This window comes from Cydia pomonella, chromosome 9 (assembly GCF_033807575.1).
Source record: "Cydia pomonella isolate Wapato2018A chromosome 9, ilCydPomo1, whole genome shotgun sequence".
Lineage (NCBI taxonomy): Eukaryota > Metazoa > Arthropoda > Insecta > Lepidoptera > Tortricidae > Cydia > Cydia pomonella.
In genome coordinates this window covers 16,520,051-16,534,984 of record NC_084711.1, presented here as the reverse complement: position 1 = coordinate 16,534,984, position 14,934 = coordinate 16,520,051, and the positions used below count along the sequence as shown (strand labels likewise).

At 35.8% G+C, this 14,934-nt stretch overlaps 2 protein-coding genes across 3 annotated transcripts; both read left to right on the top strand.

Annotated features, from left to right (window-relative positions):
• The first annotated feature begins 87 nt into the window (after positions 1–87).
• LOC133521516 (uncharacterized) lies at positions 88–5,636 on the top strand. 2 transcript variants are annotated; one of them, XM_061856520.1, is made up of 5 exons: positions 88–1,757; positions 1,909–2,104; positions 2,462–2,674; positions 4,482–4,712; positions 4,904–5,636. In XM_061856520.1, the coding sequence occupies exons 2-5, from the start codon at positions 1,990–1,992 to the stop codon at positions 5,065–5,067; spliced, it is 723 nt and encodes a 240-aa protein (XP_061712504.1). In that variant the 5' UTR covers positions 88–1,757; positions 1,909–1,989; the 3' UTR covers positions 5,068–5,636. The 2 variants fall into 2 exon arrangements, with proteins under 2 accessions (XP_061712504.1, XP_061712503.1); XM_061856519.1 differs by having other exon boundaries at positions 88–2,104.
• Positions 5,637–6,327: 691 nt separating this feature from the next.
• On the top strand, positions 6,328–13,455 carry LOC133521514 (uncharacterized). The gene is made up of 4 exons (XM_061856518.1): positions 6,328–8,503; positions 8,876–9,088; positions 9,464–9,694; positions 11,089–13,455. The coding sequence occupies exons 1-4, from the start codon at positions 8,311–8,313 to the stop codon at positions 11,250–11,252; spliced, it is 801 nt and encodes a 266-aa protein (XP_061712502.1). The 5' UTR covers positions 6,328–8,310; the 3' UTR covers positions 11,253–13,455.
• Positions 13,456–14,934: the final 1,479 nt, after the last annotated feature.

The window sequence follows — 14,934 nt, the reverse complement described above, 5'->3', positions numbered from 1 at the left end:
ACAATGACTATATTTTGTAATCCATTGTGTACCTATCTACACATAATAAGCATTATCGGTGATGACATGTTATGTATTATAATTATATAATGATTTGCGCACTTAAATAGTGTATATATTGCAACCTATTGGTTTAGACGCACAGTAGTTCGTAGTTTTTCACCTCAGCCTGTTACTTTAGGTCCGTTGTGTACTTACTAGATTTGTAGCCGCTTCCTATCTCTTCGAAAACTTAATATTGAAGCCAAGTAACATTATCATACAATGTCACTTTTACTAATAATATTAACAGAATACCAGTGTTGGCCGTAATTATCAGTCAACATAAAAACACAGTCAAGTTAAACTTACAATGGAAAACGGAACTCACTAAGTACTTATTAGATTAGAAAGAAATATTCATATTTTAATATGACATTTATGGTGGGGCTGCTACACTGTGTGGCTGCCAAGTCGATGCCTACTTGTATCTGACTGTGGCTTTAAATCTATTAAGCACTTCTGCTTAAGACGAAATTGGAGGATCCAAGCAAAATTTTCATACAAACGTAGTACTCATATTCCTATCTGGATATTAATATTATTGAAAATATTTTGACACAATTTGTTGTATAATAGCCGCAGCTATGCCCGATTTTTTATTATCTTCGAATCATTATTTTTTATAAAAGTTAGGAGCATTTAATAATTTGTATGAAATCTGTTCTCCGCTCATAATTTTTACAATAATCAAAAAATCTAAAAAAGTCAAACGTAGGAGCATAACTGCGGATAATATACATCGAATTATGTAAAATATATTCCATAATGTCAATATCCAGAGAAGAAACTGGGAAGCGGCCGTCTCCTTTCCTCTTAAACTTTCTGTATCAGCCTCAATTAGGATTGATACAGAAATACTAAAAAATATTGCGTATTTAGTGAGTTTTGATAGTTAACGGAACACTAGTGCCATTACTAACCATTTCTACTAAACAACAATTTAATGCATGAGCATGCTGTGCATTTTGATGGCAAATTCATTTTCTAATTAAATTAGGCTTTTATAATTGACCATTAAAATAACTCGACACCATCAAAAATATCTACTCAGTTACAAATCCTTATTAGGTATTCAGTGCGCAATCTCACTACAGTTCGGCCAACACTACAGTAAAGTACGGTTGAGCTCACAAACATCTTTACAAACCAACGTTCCAGATATATATGTATTTATCTACACAACCTTTGATTCGTTCATCTTGTAATGTACGGGGAAGACGAACAAATTATAACCAGCTTGAAACAAATGTGGTATGATACCTTTGGGTATGGTGTCCCTGACGCAAACCCCCCTTTTTAGCATGAAATACGTTCCGGTTGACAGTTTTTTTTGATTTTTTGGGTATAAAGCACCTAAACAGTTTAGGAACAGTGTCAATAAAATAAATAATCTTTATTAATTTTGGAGGGGAGGGGACGCTAGTGTTCGTAAAACACCATACCTAAAGGTATCATAATGCATTAGTTACAATTTGGATATAATATATGTCATTTGTTTTTCAAAAAACATAATTTGAACGAATCATTTACTGTTAGTGTTTTAGAGGCGTGTAAGTATGTTTGGATCGTTGGCTTGTAAAGATATTTGTGACCTCGATTGTACTAAGTATCCAGCTACTTAAGTGGTCTTCAGTGCACAACGAGCCTTACTCGGCAAAGTGTGTAAGGTGTTTGTGTTGCATGGTGTGAAATCGACTACGACACCACGGGACAAGGTACAACTCTGTATTTTCATTTGTTCTTGCTTATATTTACAATAAAATTTAAGATTGTCTGACGAATATGTTATTTGCTTCTGACATATATTTTTTTCAATTCTAAATGCGAAAATATTTACCTTAATTTGAATGTCAACTTTACCTTAAGGTAATAAATCCTCTGGACGCAATCTGCAACGTACCACGTAACGACGCAGTGTGTGTGAGCAACCTCAAATCGGCCAAGCCGATGGATAAGCACATTCTGCAAGACCGGCCCGATGTAAAGATCTTCCTGCCCTTCCGATTCTTGACCTACAAACCAGCGGGACTATTCCAGGAGAACACTTACAAGAATTACTTAGGTATTTGTTTTTATTATTATTCACTAGTAGCTCTGTAAGCTGACCTCGCAAAACCCTATGAATTTCCAAAAACTTTGTCGAAAAAAATCTATATAACTGCTCACCTCGAGAATCGGTTGAGAAATGCGTCCCGTAGAGGAAAACTTCCGGACAATCAAATAGATAGATGTACGAAAGCATTTTTGCCCAAGCTGAAATTGAGATCGCTTTTGGTCGGTCAATTAGAAAAATCATATTGCTCAAAAGCAATGAACACTAGGAACATAATTTCCCATCGCAGCTAATGTAGAACCAGTTTATCCTATAGATAGACGGTATCTTACCACGTTTCTTAAAAATACCATATAATGTTTCCAGTGGCGCTCGATGGAGACCACGTGCTAAGCCTGGTCGATGAGATATCGTACCGCGCAGCGCCATCGCCGCCGCTCTCGCAGTTGCATGATATCCCACCAGAACTATTTTGCAACGGCGACAACCGTCCCCCTAACTGCGCCGAAGACTGCCGCTGCACGCATATGATCGACGTGCCCTTAAACGCTATAGTTGAAATCGTACTGGTTGACGAAGGTAGGCCATCACCTAGTTCACATAGCCTAAGAGAAAAGTAGTAATCGTAGTCTTATTAGTAGAAAAGTGCTAATTATATAGTCACGTTACAACACATCCGCGACAAGTTTCGGCCACGGCAAATTCTCTCAACTCTGCTGGTGATGCTGGTATGCATAACTGTCTATAAAAGCCTTAGGCGAATATCACACTGTTGTAATTTCTATATGCGGTGCCATCGCCAGTGTAATAATTGCCGTAGTTAGAATAGCAGAGTGCTATTTTTTTTTTTTCGTTTTTTTTTTTCTTCCTAGCGTTGTCCCGACATATTGCCACGGCTCAAGGGAGCCTGGGGTCCGCTTTGACAACTAATCCCAAGATTTGGCGTAGGCACTAGTTTTTACGAAAGCGACTGCCATCTGACCTTCCAACCCAGAGGGTACTAGGCCTTGTTGGGATTAGTCCGGTTTCCTCACGATGTTTTCCTTCACCGAAAAGCGACAGGTAAATATCAAATAACATTTCGTACATAAGTTCCGAAAAACTCATTGGTACGAGCCGGGGTTTGAACCCGCGACCTCCGGAATGCAAGTCGCACGCTCTTACCGCTAGGCCCTGTGGGCTGAAATTCGGCTTTCATTGACATAGAAACCGAAGTTATTATTTTTATGTTTTTTTGATTAAAATAGGTTTTGCCCAGCATTGTTATGGTAACCTATGAATTTTAGACGATTTGGAATGAAAATTGTGGAGTTACGATTTTTTTTCAAAATAAATGTATGGAGCAGGAACAAGAAATCATCATTACTCAAAAACCGCAAAACAAACCGTAATATCCTCGCAGGTGGTTATACTACGAATTATTTGTGATTTTTTGGCATACTACATATATCCGCCACGGGTGCGGTTTTTTTTTTTAAATCATTAATTGTTTCTATGGAAAAAGTACAAAAACCAAATTCAACATTTTAAGATTTTTTGATTGAAATGGGTTTTGCTCAGTGTGTTTATGCTAAGTTATAAGTTTCACACGATTTGAGTTGAAAATAGTAGAGTTATGATTTTTTTTTCAAAAAAATGTATGGAGCCGGAACAAAATATCAAAATATCTCAAGAACCACAACAAATACGGTAATATCCTCGCAGATAGTTATGCTACGAATTATTTGTGATTTTTTGGCATACTACATATATCCGCCACGGGTGCGGTTTTTTTTTTAAATCATTAATTGTTTTTATGGAAAAAGCACAAAAACCAAATACAAAATTTTAAGATTTTTTTGATTGAAATGGATTTTGCTCAGTGTGTTTATGCTAAGTTATAAGTTTCACACGAATTGAGTTGAAAATGGTTAAGTTATGATTTTTTTTTTTTTTTAATGTATGGAGCCGGAACAAAATATCAAAATATCTCAAGAACCGCAACAAATACGGTAATATCGCAGATGGTTATACTACGAATTATATTTGTTGTATATATAATGGTATTTGTTGCGGTTCTTGAGATATTTTGATATTTTGTTCCGGCTCCATACAGTTTTTTTGAAAAAAAATCATAACTCCACAATTTTCATTCCAAATCGTCTAAAATTCATAGGTTACCATAACAATGCTGGGCAAAACCTATTTTAATCAAAAAAACGTAAAAATAACAACTTCGGTTTCTATGTCAATGAAAGCCGAATATCAGCCCACAGTGGGCCACCAGTGTTTTTAACTATTATCAAAAGTAAACTAAAATTCAAGACTTCCATTTTATAAACCAGTTAGCTACGAAGGGGACCAAAACCGTAAATACCTAGTAAAATAAAAACCATTTATTTTGCAGTTCAAAGCCAAAACCTTTCTCACCCGTTCCACATTCACGGTAACACCTTCCGCATCATCGGTATGGGCCGGTCCCCGGACAAGAACATTAAGAAGATAAACCTGAAACACGCCCTAGACCTAGATCGGCAGGGTTTGCTGGATCGGCAGCTTGAAGACCCACCTTCTAAAGATACTATTGCCGTGCCCAACAATGGATATGTGGTGCTGCGGCTGAAAGCTGATAACCCGGGTAATTTCTTCTTGGAAAATTGACGTTCTAAAAGTTATTTAATATAGGTTCAATTGATACTCAGATAGTTTAATACTGAACCATAATTGGTATTAAGGTTAAGAGTTCCAGTATAACTACAAAATTCTTCGTGCTCGGTGACGATATAACCTACAATATACCTCCTATTGTAATGTTGTTTTGTTTTTCAGGATACTGGTTGTTCCACTGCCACTTTCTCTACCACATAGTAATCGGCATGGCTACAATAATCCACGTAGGAACGCAAGACGACCTACCTCCCGTGCCCCCCAACTTCCCAACCTGCGGCGACCACGTAACCGCCATCACTCCCCCGATCTTCCACTTATACTGACAGTGATAATCATTGTTGGACATTATAGCATTCGATCTCACTAAATGTGAAGAGATTCTCCAGGAATCTTGTTTTCAACGATATGAAATTGAATGAATACTGCCATATCTTATTCGTGTACTTAGACAAATATGAAAGACGTGATGCATATTTTTGTTTGGTTCATTGAAGCATAGATGACATTTGATTTGGTATATCGTGCCAAGGGAACTACTTATATTTTAGGAACATCTTTTTTTATATTTATGGCGATTGATGTGCCAGGCATATCAAAGAAAATCCTCAACTATATATTTTATAACAATGTTGGCGCTTCTAGCCTGCGTCATAAAGTTACTGTACAGGCTTCCCAAGAGATTAAAAAATAGGAGGTGACAGCATAACGATTAAAAACTTCGAAGTTAAGTAATATTTTATCGGTTATAAGATGTGTATGGATTATACATTTTGTTAAAGATTGTTAGCGTCATATGACCGGTCAATATTACACAATATATTTACATCTATAGATTAGGTACAGATAATAATATTTAAGTAATTTCTATACAGCGGCATAAAGAACCATTCGAACGCTTAAGGTATTTACTTTAGAGTCGGATCAAGCTAACTCTGCAGTCTTTACAACAACAATTGTGGTGGTGTCAGCTGAAACGTCATATTTCTATTAAAAAATATATTTTGTATTATGTCCTTCCATATTTGTTACGTCGAAATCGGTACAGAGTCCGATAACAATACAAATTTATATTTCAGATTCCTAAAAGAACAATTGTTGACTACATTTCTGTAAATATTTTAGGCTATCGTTAACCTATATTAATTATAGATTTAGTAACATAACTATAGTGCAAAATGTATCGGTTCCAATCAAGAATAATTTTAAAAGCACATAATATTTAAAATGCATTCTTATCTCGTCTCAAGTTCATAAAGACTTGAGACCGTAACTACGTTACGGTTGATGACCTTATTGCAATTCAAGTAAAAACAAAACTTTAGCTTCATCATACCTGCATCTGATCTTGAATGAATCTCATATATATATGCTTGAAGTTGGAAGATGATAAGCTCAACTAATTGCAACAGTTTTTGCGAAATTACTTCATCCTTCAGTTATGCTGCCCTTGTCATAACCATATAATTAATCATCATACATTAAATAGGATTTATATGACTCTTTACTTTAGATTTAATAATGTATGATCCTTATATTAAATTGATTCTCTCAATGGTAAATTGAAGTAATCTATTCAAAAGTCAACTCTTTAAAATGTAATACCTTACATTGTTCGTTTAACAATTTATCTGGTCAAAAGGAAAGTTTATTTAGCTACTTACATCGTAAAAATTTACTAAACTGTTTCAGTTTATTGGGAATTAGCTGAAGCGCTAACTACTGACCATTTTTTTATATTAAAAAAAAATCTAAATTGAATCCGGACAGCATCGTCTGTGCAAGCTCGTTGCGAACTTGACAACAGGAGAGAGGCTGTTCTATGATCGCAAAATAGTAATGTTGCGTTACGTTCGTATTTTACAGCTAACTATTAAACGGGTGGCATAATCCCGTTTAGTACCCAGGAAATAAAATTGCTTAACGGTGTAGGTACATTTTACTCTTTTTCTGTCTTTAAGAACCGAATATCGTTCAAAAATTATTTAATAGATTTTGTAGATATTTATATTTTCTTATGCAATGTAGTTAAGCTTAGATATTCCGATTTTGAGCCTAATAATTTTTTGACACAGGGTAGTCTTTTTGTGTAAAAACATACACCTGTGGTGCGACAGTTCACGTCAACGAAGGCTCACGTTTCATTTTTCTATTTAAATTAATTAAGGATCACTCACATTCTAATACTTGCAATGTAACTATACGAAGTATTTAAAACATTAAAGGTAAGAAGGTGTATTTGGGTAACTCCGAGTCACTTCCAGTTGTAGTGTTATTTCGAAAATGGAAGCTGATTTGAAGGAATCATCGGTGATAATCGAACTTAGCCTACTTTCGGGGTGATTCACGGTTACTCAGTTACAGCTTAGTAGGTAATAGGTACTTATTTTAGTACTTATGTAAACGGATACCTGTTAGGTATCCAGAAAGTTGTAGGTGGACGAAGTCATTTTGTAAATAAAAAATATATATGAAATAATAAAACTTAATGTTTTTCAATCCACAGAGTTGATGTTTACTAATTTAATCATTTTAGGTAAAGAAATCTTTTAAGTACTGTGATTTTTTGTGTACCCGTAGTATTTTTCACATAGCTTGAGTAAGGTGACAGCTTTCATCTCCTTACAATGTATAGGAAACGTGCATAAACTTGTAGGAGGCAGCACGGGAGCCGTCAGATTTTTGGCGCGAGGCGTAAATGTGATGTGTATTGTTCCGATGTAGCCCACAAGATGACAGAACGTACTATGCACAAGAAAACACGTGACGTGTAAATGTACATGTATATAATTCCGATTCCGACCACAAGATGGCAGACCCTCCAACGCGCACGGTCCCTATAACCTTTAAACGCAAAATTGTATTGAGATAGCTGTCAACGGACCCAAGCTATTTGAAAAACACTACAGTAACCCAGTAGTACTTAGAAGTGGTATGTTTTGATTACGTAGGTACATTAGTGTAAATATCCTACCCTAACTTAATCTTACCCGTAGTTCGTAGTATTTAGTACCTAGTTCGTCTAACCCAACTCCTTACGGCTCGTTATGCACTATCTATGTAATTTACTATTATTTTATACTTTACATTAAGGCTGTGTCGTGAATATGAGAAACGTGGACAATATTAAGTAAATAACAGATTATGTTTTTCTTAACAGTTAAGTACGAATTTTCCACTAACAATTAAAGTCTACCTTCTCCCCTGTGCTATTTTTGTACTTTTTTTTACTATAGGTACATAATTTAATTGAAAAACTACTTTTGACATTGAAAGTGCATAGCGAGCCTTAGTTTTGGGAAAGTGTACAATGTGTATTTTGGTGTATAGTAGAGACGATTGCGATGCAACAGGTAGAAGCTTGTTTCCATTTTCATTTACTGCTTTTGTTCTTTAAAAAAATACTATTTTTCTTGTTCGTTGCTTGCATGTAAATCGCTTTATAATTTAATTAGACTTAACTCCGAATTCAAATTATTAAAAATCTGTAAATTGTTTAAAGGCTTGCTTTCTAACATTTCTAATATATATGAAACGTGTGCATAATTTTTTATATCTATTTCAAGGTAATGAACCCCCTGGACGCCATTTGCAACGTTCCCCGAAACGACGCAGTGTGCGTAAGCAACCTGAAATCGGCCAAACCTATTGATAAGGCCATTCTGCAGGAACGACCCGACGTCAAGATCTTTCTGCCCTTCCGTTTTCACTTCTACAAACCCAAGGATTTGTTCAAGGAGAACAGTTACAAAAATTATTTAGGTAAGAGACACTTCCCATTAAATACCTATTTTTGATTTATTTATTTTTATAAGTCGCTGCGTACTTGTACAGGTACTAAGTTAAATTCAAATTTTGAGCTCTTGTAGAAATAAAAAGAAAGTTACAAATTCAAAAGCAAAAAAACTGGCTTGGGTCTTACGGGGATATAGTCAGGCAGCATTACCTGTTTAGCTTATTTACCTTACAAGCTATGCAATGAAAAGGAAAATATACCTACCCTGAAAACTATTTTTCTATTATATTTATTACACATTGTTTCATTCGGTGAACGGCATATAATCCGAAGCAGTGCAATTACGCAATTTAAACATAGAAATACATGTTTCCTGCAAAAGTCACTTCTGTTTCCAGTGGCACCCGGTGGCGACCACGTACTCAGCCTGGTCGATGAGATATCATACAGCGCGCCGCCAGCGCCGCCGCTCTCGCAGATGCATGAGCTTTCTCCTGAGCTGTTCTGCAACGGCGACAACCGTCCTGCCAACTGTCCAGTCGACTGTCGCTGCACACATATGATTGACGTGCCCCTAAATTCTATAGTCGAGATTGTACTTGTTGATGAAGGTATTTGAATTTTCTTATACATATTTGACAACTGCTCAAAGACTGTTGTTTTCAAGATAATTTCCCGAAAAAACTGACCCCGAACAGTTCTAAGACACGAATTCTAGTGTCCTACTATAGGTAGGTAAAGAACTCGGAACTTCCTTCCTAATATTATGAGAATAAGCTCTTCTCCTGTAACTTCAATAGAAATGCCAATTAAGTTGAGACCAATCATTACCAATAAAGGATATATATGTCTATGAAATATGTTATTTTTAACAAAATACAACGTACACTGGCAATTTTACAAAACATACTAAAAGATTTTTTTTTCTGATAATATAAGCATTATGGAAATCATATTTTATTTTAGAGAAAACGTTATTTTTCCAGTTCAATCGCCGAATCTTTCTCATCCATTCCACCTTCACGGGACAAGTTACAACGTCATCGGTATGGGCCGGTCTCCGGACAAGAACATCAAAAAGATCAACCTGAAACACGCATTGGATCTAGATCGGAAGGGTCTGCTGCATCGGCAGTATAACAGCCCGCCGTTGAAGGACACCTTGGCCGTGCCCAACAATGGCTACGTGGTGCTGAGGCTAAAGGCTGATAACCCTGGTAAGGACTCATCATCATCATATCAGCCTTTTATCGCCCGAGCCCGAACTTAGGCCTCTCTTCTAGTACGCCACTTATCCCGGTCCTGAGCCAATCTCATCCAGAAGTGACCCGCAGTCTTCCGAAGGTCGTCCACCCAACGACCCAACGGACGCCAGGCACTCTTTTCGTCTGAAAGCGGCCACCATTCCGTTAGCATTTTGGCCCACCTGCCATCACTCTGCCTGGCAACATGTCCCGCCCAGCGCCATTTTAATTTGGTAATGACGTGTCCGACGTCTTGCACCTTGGTGCGACGTCGGATCTCGACCTTTCTCACGCGGTCTTGAAGTTTGATACCAAACATGGCGCGCTCCATGGCTCTCTGTGCCACTCGAATTTTACGCACAGTCTCCTTAGTGAGCGTGCATGTCTCAGCACCGTAGGTCATGGTGGGCAGGACACATTGGTTAAAGAGGCGAGTTTTCAGACATTGTGGAATGTTAACGGGTTTGAAAATGTCCGCCAGTTTATTGAATGCCGCCCAACCCAGCTGGATCCTCCTGGAGATCTCCTTCTGTGCTCGACCACTTCGTTCCCAACCATAATAGTTGGAATTGATTTACCAGAGATGTTCGTCATAACTATAGTCTTGGACATATTCATCTTAAGACCAATCTTCAAAGAAGCATGGTACAGGCTTTCAACCATGCCTTGAAGATCTTTCAGGGTCTCGGCGAACAATACAATGTCATCGGCAAATCTGAGATGCGACAAGAAGACAGCATGGATATTGATACCAGTTCCGTCCCATGCAAGCGTTTTTATCACGTCTTCTAGTACCGCGGTAAAAAGCTTGGGTGAAATGGTATCCCCTTGGCGCACTCCCCTTTTGATGGATATTGGGTTGCTGAGTTTGCGAAGCCGAACTTGCATTGTTGCCGAGCTATATAGCTCCCGGAGTGGTAAGGACTATGGGCAACTTTATACAGAACCTAGTCCAAAAACCAACATAAATAACTCTCATTTCTGTTGGTTTTTGGTTCTGCAATGGAATTCCGCTTGCTGCCCACAGAACGAAATTATGTTAATAGAAATACCTATCTAATTACCTATGTCTCAACTCTATTTGTTTTTGGACATTTTGACGCATAGTCCATGTTTTACTTATTTATAGGTCAGCTGAACGATATCACAATTTGTCAAAATTTGCGTAAATCAATCAGAAAGTAATATGCTAATATCGTAAGAGGCTGTAATATAGTAAAATTATGACTTATAAATAGAAGTAGTTATTTAGCTACCGAAATGAACAAGTGTAACTTTGCAAAATTCTTGTATTTAAGCAGCATCATTTACTCCAATATCGCCATTAGCTTCACCATTAATAATAAATATTGTGTGTTTGTTTTCAGGATATTGGTTGTTCCACTGCCACTTCATATACCACATAGTAATCGGGATGAGTTTAATACTGCACGTGGGGACGCAAGGGGACTTGCCCCCTGTACCTTCAAACTTCCCTCGCTGCGGCAACCACCTCCCCACCATCTCGCCTCCGCTCTACCCCATACACTGATGATGGTCACCATCACAGATAACCATTAAACCATTCGATCTCACTGAATGTGAATGGATTCTCCAGGAATCTCGTTTCCGAAAGCATCATTTTGAATGAGTACTGCCATATTTAATACTTGTGCTTAGAGAAATATGAAGGAAATGCGAGATAATTTTATTGTTTGTTGATGTGTGAATGACGTTAGATTTTAAAACGAACGGTGCTACTTCAAAGATTTTAAGATGACCAAAGTTTCTTTATCACATGTGATGTTTCTATTGCTTTGCGTATAATACAGGTATGCACCAATTTGAAAAACGCTTCATTCATATGGATTATATACAAGTATGTGTCTAATATAACCTAATAATATAAAAGACCAGAGAAAATAGATATTTGTTTTGATTCACCTCGGTCTCTAAATCTAATTTAGTAGAAGATTCAAAGTACGAGTATGGGCCTAGGTTTTAGTAATCTAACACAAGACTATTACTCGTAGCTATTTTATGTCTAATTTTACATCATGAATTTTATTAAAAGAACCATTTGGTCGCCAAAGATCTTTACCGATATACAGTAACTGGTCTGTTTGAGATTAGATATAATAAGACTATTTGTTGTTGACTATTTTTTGTAAATAATTTTATCTTTCTTTTATAATTATTATAAAGTCTTTTATATTAACTGTAGATCTAAAGTTTTAGTTAGTACACTGATAAATGTAGTGCAATATAAAACAGTTCCAAATTATAGTAATAATATTTAAAAAGCGCATTATAATACATGCTTTCATTTTTAAATCATTTTATTGTTTTAAACTTTTGAGATTATAAGAAAAACGTTACCCTTCATAACCTTTTATCAACTTATTCGTAAATTAAGCATTGTTATTACTATATATTTTCATGAATGAAACTAATGATATGAATGCTTGAAGTTGGAAGATGCCAAGCTTAAATACCTTTGTAGAGTCCAACACAAAAGAATATACATATACGACCAGTCTGGCATAGTGGGTAGTGACCCTGCCTATGAAGCTGATGGTCTTGGGTTCAAATCCCGGAAAGGACATTTACATTTACAAGGGCATTTATTTGTGTGATGAACACATATATTTGCTCCTGAGTCATGGGTGTTTTCTATATATATTACATATTTTTCTGTATACGTATGTATATTGTCGCCTAGACATAGTACAAGCTTTACTTAGTTATGGGATAGGGGGTCGATCTGTGTAAGATTTTCCCCAAATATTTATTTATTTATTGCGATAGTCATACCCATCATTTCATCGATTCATTTGTAAACACCTCTAGATTATAATAGGTACTATCAGATTATTCAGTCCTGTTAATTTGAAATTTTGACCATCCACCTTTTAAGAACATTTTATTAAATTATTCACTTACTTGTTTTAACTTCAAAATAACATTAATTTAAAAACTATGTAACTAAACTAACAAACAACTGGCATTTAAAATGTGGTTTGCTACTAATTCCGTTTTATTTATATCTTTCCTTTCTTGCTAGACTGTAAATAGATAATGTGGCAAATAACTTGATGATCATTAATTATATTTATGAAAAATAAATGAAGACTAATAGAAACACAAAGCGTTTCGCTGTCGTAGCGCAAGCGTTTGTAACCTTGGCCAGGCACCCTGTAGGGCTAAGATAGGCTCTTCGTCATGCATGACTGTCACGGCTGTCACGTTCTAACATGTATGTAAGCGCGAAAGTGACGGGAATAGTGACAAGTGATAAAAATGGAACCATGCTGCCACCGCTGGTATGAAATCTGTGTAAATCTGTTTATATTGGAATCTTTATAATTTTAGTTTAGCATAACATTAAGAAACAAATTGATCTATTGTGTGTATTTCAAAATGTTTATTTTACTTTAGTTCAATTGTTTTAAGCTTGGATATTCCAACTTCTAGCATAAAAGTTTTTGACACAGGGTTGTATTTTTATATAAAAATATAGTACACCTGTGGCATGGCAGTCTACTAAAATAAAGGCGTATTATTATGTTTCACTGCCCTAAGTGTGGTAAATTAATCATTGATGAAATATTTATAAAACCGTCTTTATTGACAAGATAAATGTTATCTTATTTAAGACTTTTTTTTTTTAATTAGCCAACTGACCCCTGTTAAATTGTCGGCGGGTTAAGTCATTTTATAATTTAATTAAATATTAATAAATGCAGTATTTTTTTATTATAGTTCAATAATTAACATCACCATCACATTATTTATTTTATCTACACCTATATCCTAACCTCCCTATAATATACTCCCTATAAATTAACGGCCTATATTAACAAACCTGTATGTGTAGGGGCATCGTAATTTTAACTTTATCGATAACCTATACCTTAATTACATTCAAATTTAGAACATCTCTGAGAAACAAAGAAATTTGATTTGGCCTCTATTCTAATATCAGTTGAGACATTTGTCTCTGAATATAAGTTTGCATTACCGCCATTTTGATGTTTAAGTAATTAATGATATTAAGTATAACATTACTTTGTTTTCTTGAAGCTTATGATATTGATGTAGATAAAACTGTAGGCATTAAAATACTGGTGTGATCCTTTTATGAAACTCATTTCATTTGTTTCATAAACCCACACACGTATTTTAATTCCTTTCATTATGTAGCAATCACATGAACTACTATTGGATTATTCTTGAAGTGACATTAACGATTAATGCCGTGGTATTTACTTCGATAAATATCACGTAAATTTGATTAATAAATATTGAAAAAACGGTTAGAGGAATCGGTCCTGGCTTCGAAGAAGCATACCTAATATTAAACTTCCGCTATCCATTTGTCTGACGACGACCCTTATGTCCATGCTGCTTAGGACATAGATCAAAAGTAAGCTAGGTTTATTTTCTTGAGAAATAAGTTTTCTTTACCTTTTACATTAATCATCAATTAAGTTTTATAATGGTCACTCAGATATTTTTTGGCATATATGCTACAAATAGAATATATTAAAATTAAGATACAAAAAATAAACACTGGGATGGTTATGTTACTGATGGTTAGGTATAACTATAGAAAATAAATTTGTTACTTCTCATTATCCAAAATAACTCTTGTTATCGGTGTGCTAATATTCTAAATACCCGCATTCTGACAACAACTTAGTTCGTTACGCAGAGTAATGGAACATTATCATCGACAGAGACACTGAACTTACTGTACTGAGAATGAGTATTTATAATACCTAATTAATTTTTATTGCATTATTTTCGGAAAAAATCAGGGATTCTAAAGCCAAGTCTTGTCCATATATAGCTAAAAAGCTGGTTGAGGTTTCGTGAGGAACTGTCAGTGGCGTAAGTGCGAGGCCGTGGGCGAGGGCCCCATTCGCCCACGCCTAGCTACGCCACTGCAACACTGTCAAACCTTCTACAATGGATTTACATATAAAACCAAAAACAGGAAAGGGGAACCGGCGAATCGGCAGATCTATAGTTCGTTTTAGAACCCCAAAGAAGTAAGCTTATGCTTATGCATTTGTCGGGTACTTTATGCGGTATAATAACGAAATAATCTCATGTACATATGTGTGTATATTACTTATTCGTGAACTCACGACGCACGTTAACTGAATAATATAATTTTAATATCATTCTGATATCAGTGTATATTCGAATTGGCCAGAATCATTTAACTC

Bases quoted from the DNA above. Each gene is read 5' to 3' on its own strand.
- LOC133521514 (XM_061856518.1), top strand. From the start codon at position 8,311: ATGAACCCCCTGGACGCCATTTGCAACGTTCCCCGAAACGACGCAGTG. The intron at 8,504-8,875 runs GTAAGAGACACT...TTCTGTTTCCAG, and splicing joins CAGTTACAAAAATTATTTAG to TGGCACCCGGTGGCGACCAC. The intron at 9,695-11,088 runs GTAAGGACTCAT...GTTTGTTTTCAG, and splicing joins GCTAAAGGCTGATAACCCTG to GATATTGGTTGTTCCACTGC.
- LOC133521516 (XM_061856520.1), top strand. From the start codon at position 1,990: ATGGATAAGCACATTCTGCAAGACCGGCCCGATGTAAAGATCTTCCTG. The intron at 2,105-2,461 runs GTATTTGTTTTT...TAATGTTTCCAG, and splicing joins CACTTACAAGAATTACTTAG to TGGCGCTCGATGGAGACCAC. The intron at 4,713-4,903 runs GTAATTTCTTCT...TTTGTTTTTCAG, and splicing joins GCTGAAAGCTGATAACCCGG to GATACTGGTTGTTCCACTGC.